We start from the raw sequence: 18156 nt of genomic DNA on the forward strand, positions 1-18156 counted from the left end.
TTTTGTGGGTCTAGTCCTGGGGTTTCTATTCTATTCCATTGGTCTATGTGTCTGTTTTTGTGCCAATACCATGCTGTCTTGATGATTACAGCTTTGTAGTAGAGGGTAGAGTCTGGGATTGTGATGCATCCTGCTTTGGTCTTCTTCTTCAAAATTACTTTGGCTATGCGGGGCCTTTTGTGGTTCCATATGAATTTTAGGATTGCTTGTTCTAGCTTTGAGAAGAATGCTGGTGCAATTTTGATTGGGATTGCATTGAATGTGTAGATAGCTTTGGGTAGTACTGACATTTTAACAATATTTATTCTTCCAACCCATGAGCACAGAATGTTTTTCCATTTCTTTATATCTTCTTCAATTTCCTTCATAAGCTTTCTATAGTTTTCAGCATACAGATCTTTTACATCTTTGGTTAGATTTATTCCTAGGTATTTTATGCTTCTTGGTGCAATTGTGAATGGGATCAGTTTCTTTATTTGTCTTTCTGTGGCTTCATTGTTAGTGTATAAGAATGCAACTGATTTCTGTACATTGATTTTGTATCCTGTGACTTTGCTGAATTCATGTATCAGTTCTAGCAGACTTTTGGTGGAGTCTATCAGGTTTTCCATGTATAATATCATGTCATCTGCAAAAAGTGAAAGCTTGACTTCATCTTTGCCAATTTTGATGCCTTTGATTTCCTTTTGTTGTCTGATTGCTGATGCTAGGACTTCCAACACTATGTTAAACAACAGCAGTGAGAGTGGACATCCCTGTTGTGTTCCTGATCTCAGGGAAAAAGCTCTCAGTTTTTCCCCATTAAGGATGACATTAGCTGTGGGCTTTTCATAAATGGCTTTTATGATTTTTAAGTATGTTCCTTCTATCCCGACTTTCTCGAGGGTTTTTATTAAGAAAGGATCCTGAAAAAAAAAAAAAAAAAAAAAAGAAAGGATGCTGAATTTTGTCAAAGGCTTTTTCTGCATCGATTGACAGGATCATATGGTTCTTATCTTTTCTTTTATTAATGTGATGTATCCATTGATTTGCAAATGTTGAACCAGCCCTGCATCCCAGGAACGAATCCCACTTGATCATGGTGAATAATTCTTTTTATATGCTGTTGAATTCGATTTGCTAGTATCTTATTGAGAATGTTTGCATCCATATTCATCAGGGATATTGGCCTGTAGTTCTCTTTTTTTGGGTCTCTGTCTGGTTTAGGAATCAAAGTAATATTGGCTCCATAGAATTTGAAACACATTATAATGAAATTTCTCTTGTCAAGTCACCAATATCTTCCTCCCTCACTGATAATCCTAGGTAATTTCCTAGTCATTTCTCTTTCTTGAAACCCTTTCCCCACTTGGCTTCCAGGACACCACACTCACTGGATTTTCCATCCTCTGCCTTCTACCTTTCTGCTGCTCCTTTTCAATCTCTATGGCTGTTCCTCCTCATCTCATCACCCACACTGTTGAAAGTAGACATGCAGTGGGGCACCTGGGTGTCTCAGTCAGTTAAGTGTCCACTTTGGTTCAGGTTATGATCTCACCCGTTAGCTAGTTTGAGTCCCACATCGGACTCTCTGCTGTCAGCACATAGACATACTGCCTCCTACTCTCTCTACACCTCCCCCCAGCTGCTCTCTCTCTCTCAAAAATAAATAAGCATTAAAAAAAAAAAGTTGACATGCAGTAGGGCTCATGCCTCCGACTTCTATTTTTTTTTAATTAATTTTGGGGTGGGGGGCAGAGAGAGAGAGAGAATCCCAAGCAGGCTCCAGGCTAACAGTGCAGAGCCTGATGCATGGCTCAATCTCATAAACCTTGAGATCATGACCTGAGCCTAAACCAAGCATCCCACACTTAACTGACTGAGCCACCCAGGCACCCTATGGGACTTCTCTTTTCTATGCACTAGGCCATACCCCCAACACACACAAAGTGCTCAATATTTGTCAAATGAATTAATTAGAATTAATTAGAATTCTTAATTAGAATTCTTAGTTCTAATTAATTAATTAATTAATTAATTCTATTTAATTCATTTGACAAATATTGAGCACTTTGTGTGTGTTGGGGGTATGGCACAGTGCATAGAAATTAGAATGGGGAGAACATGAGGAAACTATACAGACTGACAAGATAAACATGTACAATTATGCTCACTTTTATGCACATTGGTGGTAACTATTGTTAAAAATAAGTATTGTTTTTTTTCTCAATTCCCATATGAAAAGTGAAGTTCTGCCCTCAGACAAGTTAAAACATTAGAATTGTGGACTGCTACAAAAAATGTGTAATTTTTTAACTTTAGTAAATTCCCAGTGATTTTTTTAAATTGTGATATAAAAATTATCATTCTTACTATATACTATTTGAGTACTTGATAATAATCATTTAGGTTTATTAATGATTTCTGTGTCTTGAATTTCAACTCATTACCAGCAGAGGGTGCTACGGATCCACATTTTCATACTTCTGTTTATGAGTTTTGCTGATTTCAAAATCAGCAGGTCTTGACACTGTACATGACATTATCTTACAAATCTATATTAAATGGTAATGGCTCAGCCACCCAAACCGAATAACTTGAGTTTTAAAAATCTATTGTTTTTTTCCCCTTTTTTTGCATTTATTTAAAATGATACTGTACATAGATATGAAACAAAAATTATACAGAAATAATTAAATCTCTCTTCTACTATGTTCCTTAAACTGCCAGTAGTTTTCCTTCCCAAGGTTATCATTGTCTCTAGTTTCTTCTTGTATTTATGTGTACATGTGTTTTGCTTTGTGTTTATACTGTATATTATTTAATTTTTTATTTATTAAAAAATATTTCAAATGTTTATTTATTTTTGAGACAGAGACAGAGCATGAGCAGGGGAGGGGCAGAGAGAGAGGGAGACACAGAATCTAAAGCAGGCTCCAGGCTCCCAGCTGTAGGCACAGAGCCTGATGGGGGGTTCCAACTCACAGACCATGAGATCATGACCTGATCCAAAGTTGGACGCTTAACTGAGCCACCCAGGCGCCCCTATATATTTTTAATCAGAAATGATGTTAGTACTATTCTTTATCTTAGGGTTGATTTACAACTTGACCACATAATTTTGGGATTCCATATTAGTACTTATAAAACCTCTTTTAAAGAACTGTATTTTATTCCAGTGTGTCATTGAACTGTGATTTAATGTAACTAGTCTTCTTTTGAAGGATGAAGATTGTTTTCAATATATTGCCATTCCAAACAACACTAAACTAAATATATTTTTCTAATTAGCTTTGAAAATATGTGCAAATATGTCTGTAGGTTAAATTCCTAGAAAAAAAAACAACAACTGGGTAGCCATTTGAAAAACAATGAGGATATATATATTCACTATATACCAAAATAAATTCTAAATGTATTCAGTCATGAAAGTACTAGGGAAAAAAATGGGAAACTTTTTTGTGATTTTGGGGTCAGGAAGGCCTTCCTAAGGCTAACACAAATTCAGAATTCACAGAGAGAAGGTTGAAATTTGACTATATTAAAAAAAAAATCTGCATGGCAAAAAATAGCATAAACAAAAAATAGAAATGACAATTCAACAAGTGAATTTCTAACACATATTACAAAGAAATAAATTTCTTAATATATAAAGAGCTTTTGTAAATTGATAAAATCAAGCCCCTATTGAAAAATGGCCAAAGAGGGGCGCCTGGGTGGCGCAGTCGGTTAAGCGTCCGACTTCAGCCAGGTCACGATCTCGCGGTCCGTGAGTTCGAGCCCCGCGTCAGGCTCTGGGCTGATGGCTCAGAGCCTGGAGCCTGTTTCTGATTCTGTGTCTCCCTCTCTCTCTGCCCCTCCCCCATTCATGCTCTGTCTCTCTCTGTCCCAAAAATAAATAAACGTTGAAAAAAAAAATTAAAAAAAAAAAAAAAAAGAAAAATGGCCAAAGAATACAAACAAATAGAGCATAGAAATACAAATGACTTTTAACACATGAAACTATATTCATAAGGATGGAAATGCAAATTAAAATGGCATGATGCCATATTTCGCCTATCAGATTGGCAAAGATCAACACATTGTGTGTGATGAGGGCGTGGGGGAATGAAGCAGGCTCACAAATTATTGGTGACAACATAAATTGATAAAATCTATGGAAAGTGATTTGGCAATAGCTGTTAAAATTTTCCAAAGAAGATTAGTAAAGTCTTTTTTTCCTTTTAATCAAATCTCCTTCTTTGAATTAGCTGTACTTATGTAACCAAAAGAAAGGCTACACGGAATTTAAAAATAAAAACAAAAATATTTTAAAAGAGGTATGATGCCCTCTGTGTATTGTGGATAACAATCATATTGGGCTATGGAAATTCATATGACAGCTAAAAGTATCTCTTAGCGCATATCGGTCAGTGTTCCTTAGGAAGGAGATGGAAAATTGTTTTTAAGGGGAGGCTGAAAAGAATTTCATTCATGAAGGTGTGGACAGGGTTGAGAGAAGCTGTAAGAAGAAAGGACACCACCCCCCCCCCACGCCCCCCACAGCACTGGCAGGATGGCTTTAGGAAGCTATTACCTTCCCTAGTAAGTGCAAAGGGTGGATGGAGGTATAGAACCAAGTAAGGATTGGTACTCCTGCTTTACTTCTGGTTAGATCTGGAAGGGCAACACCTGATTTTCATTCAGCTAATATGCATCTTAGTAGTATCTTCAGGGCCTTGTTTTATTTCCACTTCCCTCCAAAAAGAAATTGCCAAATTTTCTTTCAAAGCGTTCACTTCTGTGTTACTCCTTTTCAGAATGGAATCCATGGATTACCTAATTTCCAATACTTTTGTCTCTGGGATAGTATCTTTATGAAAACTGGCTTCCTGAAGACACTGCATTTGCTAGTTAATTAATTAATTAATTAAAATAAATTAATTAATTAAAAGAAATAAATTTAAAGATGATGACACCCAGAATACAAGGGCACAATAGAGTACATTATAAGAAATAGTGCATTTTACATAGAGCAGGTTTCGAAAAAGAAAATGCATATTAAGTTTGGTTATACCTATACTGAAGGAGGATTCCACTGATTTTCTTTCCTTCCTTCTTTCCTTTCTTCTAATAGCCCCCTCTTCCTTCCACGCCCTCCAATCTATTTTTGTTGGATAAAGTGAGTCCCTTGGATCAACCAGAGTTAATCTCAGAGATCCAGCCACTGGCTAATGTCTAGTGACATTAAAGACTGAGTTAGAAAGAGACATGTGCTATTTGAATACATTTTTTCTTTTTTTCTCACCTAGTTACATGATAAGACTTAATTTCCTTGCAGTGTCCTTCAGTGGTTCTCTGATACAAGACCGTTGCTTTCAGGTCTGGCAATGTCAGGGGCCCTGTCTAGTCAACATGCCTTAAGGGGAAATGACTTAGCAAGTAAACACCATTCTGTTATCAATAATACCTATAGTATATCCCAAAACCCAAAGCCCCATCTTGGTTTTTTGGCCGAGTCTGCATTTTACCCCTATGTACTCTCTCCTGTGTTAACCAAGCATGTGTTTGGGGTTGGAGAAGCTATTTTGGTGAAGAATGCACATTTCTAGCTGCCTGAGGGCAGGTACAGGAGTCACCAGCTTGTGCTGTCCAGGGGCAGAGAGCACAGTATGAGCACATCCTGTTAGAATCATACAAGGCAAACAATAAATAAATAATGGAATAACATGTGCATTGAATTAATTGCACATCCATTGGAATTTATCGCTCAGGCTATTCCTTTCACTACCTTGAGAAACATCAGTGTAATACACTCATCTGGAGGAGGAAGTAAGAGTATAATTTGCCAGACAGGTGATATGGTCTAGTGGATTCAGAATTTTAATATTATTTCTGGCTCCACCATTGGCTTCCTTTATGACTAGGAGGGAAATCTCTCTGGGTGTTGCTAGTTTCGGTATCTGTGGATTGATAAGAAGATCACAAGCATAGATGTTATAATAGTTCACTTCATGGGAAATTAAACAGAGCAAGTCAGTAATAGGAATGTGTTAATTCATTCTTTCTGGGCACTATTTTGTGCTGTAAGAGTACATTTAATACCTGAATAAATTAAAGAGGTTTCAGAAAGTGCATCATCCATGTGTTATCTCATTTAGTCCCTGCAGCAAACCCAAGGGGTCATTCATAATATTGATTTTCTGGATAAAGACTGAAACACAGAGTTAAGTAATTAGTCAGAAGACACAGAACTAATTGGGGAGAGCTGGGATTTGAACTCAGGTTATTTGAATCCAGAGCTCCAACTTGGAACTACTACACTTCCCTTCTCTCTCATCTAGGGACAGAAATGATAACCCACAGGAACAGGAGCATATATATTCCAAAAATAGATTTTCAAAGCACCCGAGTCTGAGTGAGGAAGAGAGAAAATAGAAGAGAAGTAGGAAATCACCAGGGCTCAAGTCTGTGAAGCATGTGATTAGGGACTGAAGTGGTCTGGCTAGCCAAGCCCCAGGGAGTGTAAGCAAAACTGCCAGTTTGAGAACAAAATGTTCCAGTTATGATGCTTCAGGTTGTATGTTTGGAACTCTGATTCTGGTTTGTGTTTTTGTTTGTTTTGTTTTTAAGATGTGTGTCCCCCCCACCCTCCCGCCACCGAATATTATTTTCTTGGATGGCAAATAGCATTGCCAAAAAATGTCATTCATTTCTGAATCTGCCTGTATCTTACCTACGTAGACTTACATGTTTTCACTATTCACAACCTCCCACCTACCTCACGGTTGTATCTGTTTACCCAGTGCTGCTAAGCAGCAAGCTTAGTCTCCCCAACTCACAGGTTTGTCCAAGCCCCTATCTGCCAACAATAGTGTACTATTGAAAGCCCAGTTTATGTCTCACCTACTTCAAAAACTCTTCTCAGTCCACACTGACCTCCCCCTATCCTGACCTCTCATGGAGTTTAATGTACCACTCCTGTACTTTTTGCTTAATTATTGCACTTTGTATAGTCCATATACTGTGTCCCCCCAACCATATACGGTTCCCAAAAGATGTAATGATTAACAGCATTAGTGTTTTAGAAACCGTAAAGCACTTGGCCCAACAGATATGTATGAAATTTAACTTAAAAAGTGACTTTTCCTTCATCCTGATTAGAGAGAGTATATTATGGGTGATCTTCATTTTCTTGTTAGCACTGTGGTAGGGAGTGCACCAAAATGGCATCAATACCGGCAAATCAGCGGTCCTCCTTCCTCCTATGTCTTTCTTCAACCTCCCTCTCGAGATCGTCGAGAGGACCAGTGAGGCAGGTGCAGCCAATCATTGGCTTCCCTCTTCTCCAGCTGCAGTCTCTCTGCTGGCTCCATATCACTGGTGGAATTTAGCTCCACCCAATTACTTGATCACACAGACCTCCGCTCTCTAGTCCCAGTTTTCAGAAGATGGCTCTTGGAGTGCTGGTAAAGTGAAAATAAGGTGGTGAGTTTTCCCCCAAGTGAGTAACTAAACTTTGGTGGATGCTGGCTATTAGTCATCTGAGGTCAAGAAGTCCTGTTCTCAACAGGGAAAAGCCATTCCATGGGTAGCCTCTGACTTCCCCTCACTCCCCAACTCATTATGCTTATGATAAAGCTAGGTTCCCCAGAAATGTTGTTTTCACCATAGGCAACTCCCAGAAATGTTTTTAAAGGGACTTTTGGATTCCTAAAGTCCTAAATTGTCATTTCCAGCCTTAGTCATTTTCAACGTGTATTAGTGGAAAATGATTATGTGCTTTTGTAGACCCCAAGAACATGGGAGCACCTGAATTCTTGCAGTTAGATGTTTATTTTAGGTCTTCTCCTAGTCTCTGAGAAGAAAACCAGACTTCACATAATAAGAACTGAAACAGAAGAACACAGTGCTGTTTCAGAAGCATATGTGTGACTATGCTATTTCAGGAATTGTTCCAGTATGAGATGTTTATAATAAGTTTGGTGTGACCCAGCCAAAGAGCTTAATATAACTGGGTTAAGTGAATGGTGGGAGGGGAGAGTCCCATTCTATGCCAGATTGCATTTATTAGTAATCAAACAGGTTTGCAGATGAGACTCCGGAGCGTTTACTAAATCTGGGATTTGTGGTTTGCAAATCATTTTGATTAACAGCTGCTGTCACCTATCTTAGGACAGGAAAAAGTAAGTTTTATTATTTATTACATTAAATATTAGTCACAGACTAAAAACAGTGTTATCTGGCAAATATGAAGTTTACTGGTTAAATAGAAAACCATGCTCTCCCCTCCCACTCGGCCCGCTAAAGATGACTTTCCTGGGAGCCTCAGTGAACAGATGTTTCTTCTGTTTCCATGAAGGGTTTACTGGCATCTGTTAGTGAAGGGCTCTTTTGGCAAAAGGAGTTTATTGTTCATCTACAAATACACATGGATATTTTAAAAGTTTTTACATACATTACTTAAGGGTTTTGCATTAATTAAGTCACCAACTGGGACTTGGATGAAATATTTGCCTGAATTTCATAATCAAGTATTGAATGATTATTAAAATATGCCTCCCTGATCTAAAATTTGGAAGCTTAATATTCAAGAAATAATTTTTAGTAAAGGGAGAAAATATTTAAATGGTTGGTAAAGGAAAGATAATTACATTGTCAACATAATCTTTTTTAAGTAAGATTCAGAAGGCTCTCTAAAGAGCTTTTGAATCACCCTGAAATCTTTTCCCAAAGATGCTACTTTAGTATGTCTATATAAATCTTTCTTTGCAAAGAAATTCAACTACTTCCTAGTGATTAAAGAATACTGATATTGAAAAATACAAATTATGCCCTTATGTTTGTCAATTCCCAAAGAACATGAAATATTCTATATACTTCACATAAATAGTGAATTTATTCTAACCTATTGAAGATTGCTTTAGGAAGTCAGAACAAATGTGGAACATTTCTGTAAGGCTCAAAGAATGTAAATGCCTACAGGTTAACATTGAACATTTAAATCACTGGTGATATTAGGTACATAATGAGTAAACTTACTTTAGGTAAGAAGCAAATAACACTTGTTTTATAAATGTTTCCAAAGCCTCTGAGGCTTTGGACCAGGGAGATGGTAAAAAGTGTTGATTCAAGAGATTTTACTATTGGCAATTCAGGCAATAATAATAATGGGCTCAGATTCTAGAAATAAGAATAATGAGGTATAGTTCAATTAATATGAGAAATAAATAAAATAAGGGAAATAATTGGTTTGGATAATCTCTAACGTGATTTTACACTGAGCTAATATGGATCCAAATGAGAATTCCTGTAGCAGATTTGTGGTCCCAGTTTTCTGTCTATAACCATGGACTTAGCAAACAATATGTATAGCATCATGCACAGTGTGTGATACATAATAGATGCCCCCCAATTTCTCCATCCTTACTTCCAAACTAGGATAACCCCCTAGAATATGCTCCCAGAGCCATGGCACTTTTCTTTCCCAGTGTGTAATTATATATTTATCTCTGGGTTTTAGGGTTGCTAGATTTATCCAATAAAAATACAAATGCTCAGTGAAATTTGAATTTCAGATAAATAATTTTTCAGTATTTTTCCTGTGCAACTTTTGTGACATACTAAAAAAATAACCATTGTTTATCTGAAATTCAGATTTTCTTGGGCGTCCTGGATTTAATCTGGCATTCCCAGTAGCTTACTTGTTCATGTCTGTACCTCCTGCAGACTACAGGTTTTATTATTTTTTTTTTAATTTTTTTTCAACGTTTATTTATTTTTGGGACAGAGAGAGACAGAGCATGAACGGGGGAGGGGCAGAGAGAGAGGGAGACACAGAATCGGAAACAGGCTCCAGGCTCTGAGCCATCAGCCCAGAGCCCGACGCGGGGCTCGAACTCGCGGACCGCGAGATCGTGACCTGGCTGAAGTCGGACGCTTAACCGACTATGCCACCCAGGCGCCCCTAGACTACAGGTTTTAGCAGAGCAGATACTCTTCGGAGCAGAGGTATTAGCACTTTTCAGGTACTTGATAAATATTGGTTGAATGCCTAAAGGAATGAGTGATGAGAGAGGGAGTGCAGCTGAGATTCAGAGAATTTAAAAACAAAAGTACTTCTTGGGGCACCTGGATGGTTCAGATGGAGGAGCATGTGACCCTTGATCTCAGGGTTGTAAGTTAGAGCCCCACACTGGGTTTAGAGATTACTAAAAATAATAAACTTGGGAAAAACACTTTTTGCCATTGGGATTTCTACAAGTGTACCATCCACTGTAAATATTCAGTCCGCTAAAACAGAGAAAGAAGAAATTGCTTTTAAAAGAGAGACCTCCAAGTAACCAATCCTGCAAGTATAATTAACTTTCAGTTTTTAATTTGCAGTTAGTATGTTTTCAAAAAGAGTTATTGCACAAGTTAGACTTGTATTTTTAAGTATTACAGCAGATTGCAGCTAATCTTTTCTATTGAGATCTAGAACTAAAAAAGAGGTTTGGACAGGACAGACTGGAGATGTTTCCAGGCCATATATGGAGGAGGTAGCCCAAATTTTGAAATCTTTATCACATCTTACTTATTGAATTCAAATGTTCTGCTTTATATTAAAAAAAGCAAAACAAGTTAGTGTTGTGAATGTTCGTTAGCTCATGAAGAGCCAGGGTCTTAAGTGTACTCTTTATAAGATTTAGTTTATAAACCACGGAGTGGAGGTCACTTAGGTGAGTCATGGGAGTTTAGGAAACAGATGGTAAAAGGAGAAAAATGCCTTAGAAAAACAAGTAGAAATGCTAGGAACATTAATCTGGAATAGTCACAAATGCCCACAAGGCAAAGCCCTTCATTGTGGCTTGAACAACTTCCCGCCTCAGTGTTCAACAAGGAGGGTAGACAGGATCTGAGAGTTTGAGGTTCCAGTTTTAGGGTTTCTATTAGCTGCATATCCAACCTTTGCTTCCATTCTCTAGCTCTTGAAGGGAAGCACAGTCATTTCATATTGAGAATATTGACAGATACTTGATCAGTCTTATAAGACTCTTTACTTGACTCAAGGAAATCAGATGGCTCCTGCTGTGTCCTCACCACAGCTGTGGATTTATTTTTTTCTTTAATGTTTTTATTTATTTTTGAGACAGAGAGACACAGAGTGAATGGGGGAGCGGCACAGAAAGAGAGGGAGACACAGAATCTGAAGCAGGCTCCAGGCTCTGAGTTGTCAGCACATAGCCCCATGCAGGGCTTGAACTCATGAACTATGAGATCATGACCTGAGCCGAAGTCGGACACTCAACTGACTGAGCCACCCAGGTGCCCCTCCCCCCTTTTTAAAAATTTTTAAGGTTTGTTTGTTTTTGAGAGACAGAGACAGAGCATGAGTGGGGGAGGGACAGAGAGAGGGAGACAGAATCAGAAGCAGGCTGTAGGCTCTGAGCTGTCAGCACAGGGTGTGTGGGGCTGGAACCCATGAACCGTGAGATCGTGACCTGAGCCTAAGTTGGAAGTTTAAATGACTGAGCCACCCAGGTGCCCCAGTTAGCTGTAGATTCAAAGCATGTGTGTGCACAGGTGAATTCTCTTCTGTCATTCCCTCTACATCACTTCCAACCTCCCAGTTAAGCAATGAGCAGCCAGGGGAAATTATCCAGAGAAAGTGGTAGCTGTGAGTAGTTGAGGGTCAATAGAGCAGCTAGGGTACCAGTCCACAAGCCTGGTAATTGTGTGTGTGATTTATGACTGTGGATTATCAGTGATGCCAACAAAAATGTACTGTGTATCTAGAAAAGAATAGCATCATGGTTTTTGAATACAAGAATTATAAGTGTTTTGAGGAAACAGGCATACAGTTTATTTTTTAAAAATTTTGATATAATTTATCATGTCATTTTTTTAATGTTTGTTTATTTGTGAGAGAGACTGAAAACGAGCAGGGGAGGGGCAGAGAGAGATGAGACACAGAATCCGAAGCAGGGTCCAGGCTCTGAGCTGTCGGTACAGAGCCCAACACGGGGCTCGTAGAGTGAACTGTGAGATCATGACCTGAGCCGAAGTCAGACGCTTAACCAACTGAACCACACAGGTGCCCTATGCATACACAGTTTAAACAATCCAAGGAGAGAGGATAAAATTTAATTAAATGACAAACATAAAGGGCAATTATTATAAAGCCTGGGAGAGATCAGAAAGTAGAGTCCAGTGAGCATACCCTGAATCCAGAATTTCCACAGAAATTTTTTTTGGCATTTGGGTCTGGCATTGAAAGATCACCCTTGAATACACAGAAAGGAGGCTATTGTTAAGTTCAAAGGTTTGTTAAGTTTAAAGGTTCAAAGATGATCATTACCTTAAATAGTAAAGGATTCTGCTTGTAGGAACCTCATTGGCTGCAGCAGGTATCTGTCATCTTGAAGTAAAATGAAGCCAGATTGTGAGGATTTTTGAGTGTCTTCTTCTAAATACCAGTCTTTCTAAAATACCCTTTCCAATTATAGTTCTTCTTAAAATTTCTGTACCTTTTGTTCATTTTCTATGAGGGTATTTTTAAAAAGAGATCCATGAATGGAAATCTTTTTAAGGTTCTAAAAATCATCACGTTCAAACTCTCTGTAACCAGCTCTTTGTAACTATTCAAACTATGGTAACTCTTGACCTAGATCAATTTAAATTTTGCCAGCTTTAGGCAAAATTTTGGATTTATTTTCAAATTCCCTAATTACTATCTTACAAGAAGTGAGATCATGCTTTTTTTTTTTTTTTTTAATCCTATATCTTGCCATTAAAGAAAATTATGCTGGAGTCAGACACCTCCTTGTTTCAAATCTTAGAGATGTAATTATTAGCAAGCTACTCGACCTCTTTGAGCCTCTGTTTCATTACGTGTAAAAAAAAATGGATATTTCCACATCTGACAGGGTTTCTGGGAAGTTTAGATACATGTGAAATGGCCGATATAAGGCATATTTTGTAAGTTCACGACAGATGAGAACCAGGACAAGTACTCAAATGTGAGCTGTCTGCATCCTCACCATCATATGTGACATATTGTAAATGTAAAGCTGTATGGTTAGGAGTCTAGCCTCTGGAGCAGGACTGCCTGGGTTCAAATCTGAGCTCCAACACCTATCTGGGGTGAATTTGGGTTTGTCTCTTATTCTATCTTTGCTGGAAAATGGAGATAATAGTAATGTTTACCTCATAGGGTGGCTTTGAGAATGAAATGTGTTGATACATATAAAGAATTTAGTACGAAACCTGGCAGGTGGTAAGTACTTTGTTAGCTGTTGTTATTTTCTAAGAATTTGAGTGCCAAAGTTAAACACATGGAAAGTTGTTTAAACCAATTGTTTAAAAATCTACTATATGTTGACTAACCTGAATTTAAAGAAAAAAATATATTGGTTTCAGGAGTAGAATTTAGTGATTCATCACTTATGTATAATACCCAGTGCTTATCACAAGTGTCCTCCTTAAGACCCATCACCCATTTAGCCCATCCCCCCTCTCACCTCCCTTCCATCAACCCCCAGTCTTTTTTTTTCCTCTATCATAAAGAGTCTCTTGTGGCTTGCTTTCCTCTCTCTCTTTTTTTCCTTTTCCCTCTGTTCATATGTTTTGTTTCATAAATTCCACATATGAGTGAAATCATATGATCTTTCTCTGATGGACTTATTTTGCTAAGCATAATACACTCCAGCTCCACTCACATTATTGCAAATGGCCAGATTTCATTCTTTTTGATGGCTGAGTAATCTATTATATAAATATCTGCCACATCTTCTTTATCCATTCTTCAGTGGATGGACATTTGGGCTCTTTCCATAGTTTGGCTATCCTTGATAATGCTGCTGTAAACATCGGGGTACATGTACCCCTTTGAATCTGTATTTTTGTATCCTTTGGTGAATACCCAGTACTGTAATTGATGGATTGTAGGGCAGTTCTATTTTTAACTTTTTGAGGAACCTTTGAACTGTTTTCCGTAAAGACATCTTAATCCCTCCAAAGCTGATTTAGGAATAAATAGCACTGCTAAATTATTGTTAGGACAATGCTAACTTAAAACAAAACATGTCTACTTTTACCTGCACTTTAGTCACTTCATCTGCATAATTGGAGGAAGGTCAACAATGGCCTCTGCAAGAAAGGTAACCGACAAGCGACATAACCCAGTGGAAAGCATTTGCAGAAAAATCAGAGCCATCCAAAAGAGAGAAGAGATTTCAGATCCGATTCAACAGATTATCAAATACCAATCTAGCCGTTTTGACGGTCCACAGACTAACTTCAAGAAAGATTTTGAAGAGGTCCTGACGAAAATGGCTGCTGCTATTCCCTGGCCCAACACACGTTTCTCACATTCTGAGAAAGATGATGCCTTCATTTCATATCCTCAAATAGCGTCTCCAAGAACCCTAACCGTTTCTCCTCTCTGCTCTCCTGAGAATGCAACATACTCTGTTCCCTTCACAAGTTCAGAAAACCTCTCAAGGCCAAGATCACAGAGCTCTCAGCATTACACATCTTTGGTATCACAGACCAGGAAAGGGGAGCACTTCTCTAACAAGGATTTGAATAACTATTCTAGTGAAAATAACTTAAGTGCCTTAATACTTGACTTTGATTCAACCTCTGAAAAGCGCTCTGAATGCTTTACTTCTCAGGATTCAGTGGGGAAAAACTTATCTCTAAACGAAGCTGGTAAATATTCATCTTTTAATGTTTGTTCTTCCAATAAAGGAATAAGCATATCACTTTCTGAACACCTGAGCTACCCAACCCACATGATTAAAACCTGGATGGGGGCACCTGGGTGGCTCAGTTGGTTAAGCGGCCGACTTCGGCTCAGGTCAGGATCTCGTGGTCCGTGAGTTCGAGCCCCGCGTCAGGCTCTGTGCTGACAGCTCAGAGCCTGGAGCCTGTTTCAGATTCTGTGTCTCCCTCTCTCTGACCCTCCCCCGTTCATGCTCTGTCTCTCTTTGTCTCAAAAATAAATAAATGTTAAAAAAAAAATTAAAAAAAAAACCTGGATGGAAGCATCCATCTTTCCGTTTTAAAGTATGCTTTCTTGGGGCGCCTGGATGGCGCAGTCGGTTAAGCATCTGACTTCAGCCAGGTCACGATCTCGCGGTCCGTGAGTTCGAGCCCCGCGTCAGGCTCTGGGCTGGTGGCTCAGAGCCTGGAGCCTGTTTCCGATTCTGTGTCTCCCTCTCTCTCTGCCCCTCCCCCGTTCATGCTCTGTCTCTCTCTGTCCCAAAAATAAATAAACATTGAAAAAAAAATTAAAAAAAAATAAAGTATGCTTTTCTTTTTTCTTTTTTTAAAATTATTTTTTTAAAAAAGTTTGTTTTAATTGATATATGGTTGACCTATTAATTTCAGATGTACAACATAGTGATTCAACAATTATATATTAAATGCTCATCATAAGTGTAGTTAACATCTGTCACCATGAAAAGTTATTACAATGTTATGTCTATATTTCCTATGCTGTACTTTTCATCCCCATGATTTATTTTAGAACTAAAAGTTTGTACCTCTTAATCCACTTCACCTATCCTGTCATCTATCTCCCCTCAGGCAGTCACTAATTTGTTTTCTGTATTTTTTTAAGTCTATTTCCTTTTTGTTTTGTTTTGTTTTGTTTTTTAACTTTTTCTAAAGCTTATTATCTTGACAGAGGGAGGGCAGGAGGGGCAAAGAGAGGGAGAGAGAATCCCAAGCAGACTCCACACTGCCAGCACAGAGCCCAGTGAGAGGCTCTAACCCATGGTCTGAGATCATGACCTGAGCCTAAATTAAGAGTGACTCAACCAGCTGAGTCACCCAGGTACTCCCTATTTGGTTTTTTAGATTCCACACTTAAGTGAAAGTATATGGGTGTTGTCTTTGACTTAGTTCACCTAACATAATACCTTCTAGGTCCATCCGTGTTATCCTGAATGGCAATATTTTATTCTTTTTTATGGCTGAGTAATATTCTATTGGAGATATATATACATATATATATATATACACACACACACACACATATACACACACGCGCACACACACATATATATACATGTATATATATTATATCCACACACCACATCTCCTTTATCATTTATCAGAAGACACTTACATTGCTTTCATATCTTGGCCATTGTAAATAATGCTGCAATAAACATAGGCATGCATATATCTTTTCAACTTAATGTTTTGTTTTCTTTGCATAAATACCCAGAAGTGCAATTATTAGTTATTTCCATTTTTAATTTTTTGAGGAAACTCCATACTATTTTCCATAGTGGCTGTGTCAGTTTATAATCCCACCAACAGCTCATGAGAGCTCCCTTTTCTCCACATCCTCCCCAGAAATTGTTATTCTTGACTTTTTGATATCAGCCATTCTGACTGATGTGAGGTGACATCTCATTGTGGTTTCGATTTGTATATCGCTGATGATTAGTGATGTCAAGCATCTTTTCATGAGTCCATTGGCCATATTGATGGGAATCATCTTTGGGAACAGTTCCTCTCACCATTTTTTAATTGGATTATTTGGTTTTTTGGAGTTCAGTTATTTACATATTTTGGATATTAACTTCTTATTGGATATATCATTTGCAAATATCTTCTCACATTCAATATGTTGCCTTTTCATTTGTTGATAGTTTTCTAAGCTGTGCAAAAGCTTTTTAGTTTGCCATGGTCCCAATACTTTACATCTGATTTTGTTTCCATATCCTGAGGAGAAAGATTCAGAAAAATATTGCTAAGGTCAGTGTCCAAGTGTTTACTGCCTGTGTTTTCTTTTAGGACTTTTATGGTTTCAGCATTTACATTTGATACTTAATCCACTTTAAGTTTATTTTTGTGTCTGATGTAAGGAAGTGCTGTAGTTCTTTTTTTTTTTTTTTTTTTTGCGTATAGTTGTCCAGTTTTCCCAGTATCATTTCTTGAAGAGATTATCTTTTTCCTATTATGTATTATTGTCTCTTTTCTATATATTAATTGACCATATAAGTCTGGGTTTATTTCTGGGCTTTCATTTCTGTCCTATTGATCTCTGTGTCTGTTTTTGTGCCAGTACCATACTGGTTTGATTATTGTAGCTTTTGTAGGATAGTTTGAAATCTGGAATTGGGGTATCTCCAGCTTTGTTCTTCTTTTTCAAGATTGCATGAACTACTTGGGGTCTCTTGTGGTTCCATACAAATTTTAGTATTTGTTGTTTTTGTTCTTTGAAAAATATTAGTAGTATTTTGAGAGATTGCACTAGATCTACAGAATTTCATTGGGTAGTATGCACATTTTAACAATATTAACTCTTATAATCCATGAGGATGGTGTATCTTTCCATTTATTGGTATTGTTTTTAATTTCTTTGATCAATGTCTTATAGTTTTCAGACTACAGGTATGTCCCCTCTGGTTAAATTTATTCCCAGGGATTTTTTTTTTTTTTTTGATACAACTGTGAATTGGGTTGTTAATTTCTCTTTCTGTTATTTTGTTATTAGTATTAGTATATAGAAATGCAACAGATTTCTGTATGTTGATTTTGTATCCTGAGACTTTACTAAATTCATTTATACTTCTAAGAGTTTTTGCTGCAGTCTTTAGGGTTTTCTGTACATAGTATGATGTCATCTGGAAATAGTGACAGTTTTACTTTTTTCCTTACCAATCTGGATGCCTTTTATTTTTCTTATCTGATGACTGTGACTAGAACTTCCACTAAAAGTGGTGAGAATAGACATCCTTGTCTTGTTCCTGATCTTAGAGGAAAAGTTCTAAGACTCAATTTTTCACCACTGAGTCTGATGTTAGCCGTGGGTTTTTCATATAAGGCCTTAACTATGTTGAGATCTGTTCCCTCTAAACCTACTAACCCTACTTTGTTGACGTTTTTATCATGAATGGATTTTGTACTTTGTCAAATGCTTTTCCTGCATCTATTGAAATAATCATACGGTTTTTATCCTTCATTTTGTTAATGTGGTGTATCACGTGGATTGATTGGTGCATATAGAATCATCCATGAAATAAATCCCACTTGATTGTGGTGAATGGTCCTTTTAACATACTATTGACTTCATTTTGCTAATATTTTGTTGGGGATTTTGCATCTATGTTCATCAAAAATATTAGTCTGTAGTTTCCTTTTTTGTAGTGTCTTTGATTTTGGTGTTAGGGTAATACTGGCCTCGTAGAATGAACT

The 18156-nt window shown here is 37.6% G+C and overlaps 1 protein-coding gene across 1 annotated transcript in view; it reads left to right on the forward strand.

Annotated features, from left to right (window-relative positions):
- The first annotated feature begins 14081 nt into the window (after positions 1-14081).
- Positions 14082-18156, forward strand: part of IRAG2 (inositol 1,4,5-triphosphate receptor associated 2) — a 129323-nt gene continuing 125248 nt past the window's right edge. Inside the window, exon 1 of the mRNA XM_047066829.1 lies at positions 14082-14652. Coding sequence (XP_046922785.1) covers positions 14082-14652 — 571 coding nt within the window. The remainder of the gene's footprint in view (positions 14653-18156) is intronic.

Source organism: Lynx rufus, unplaced genomic scaffold (assembly GCF_022079265.1).
Source record: "Lynx rufus isolate CCGP_SWC_20201006 ecotype Redwood Valley unplaced genomic scaffold, mLynRuf1.p SCAF_7, whole genome shotgun sequence".
In the NCBI taxonomy this organism is placed as follows: Eukaryota; Metazoa; Chordata; class Mammalia; order Carnivora; family Felidae; genus Lynx; species Lynx rufus.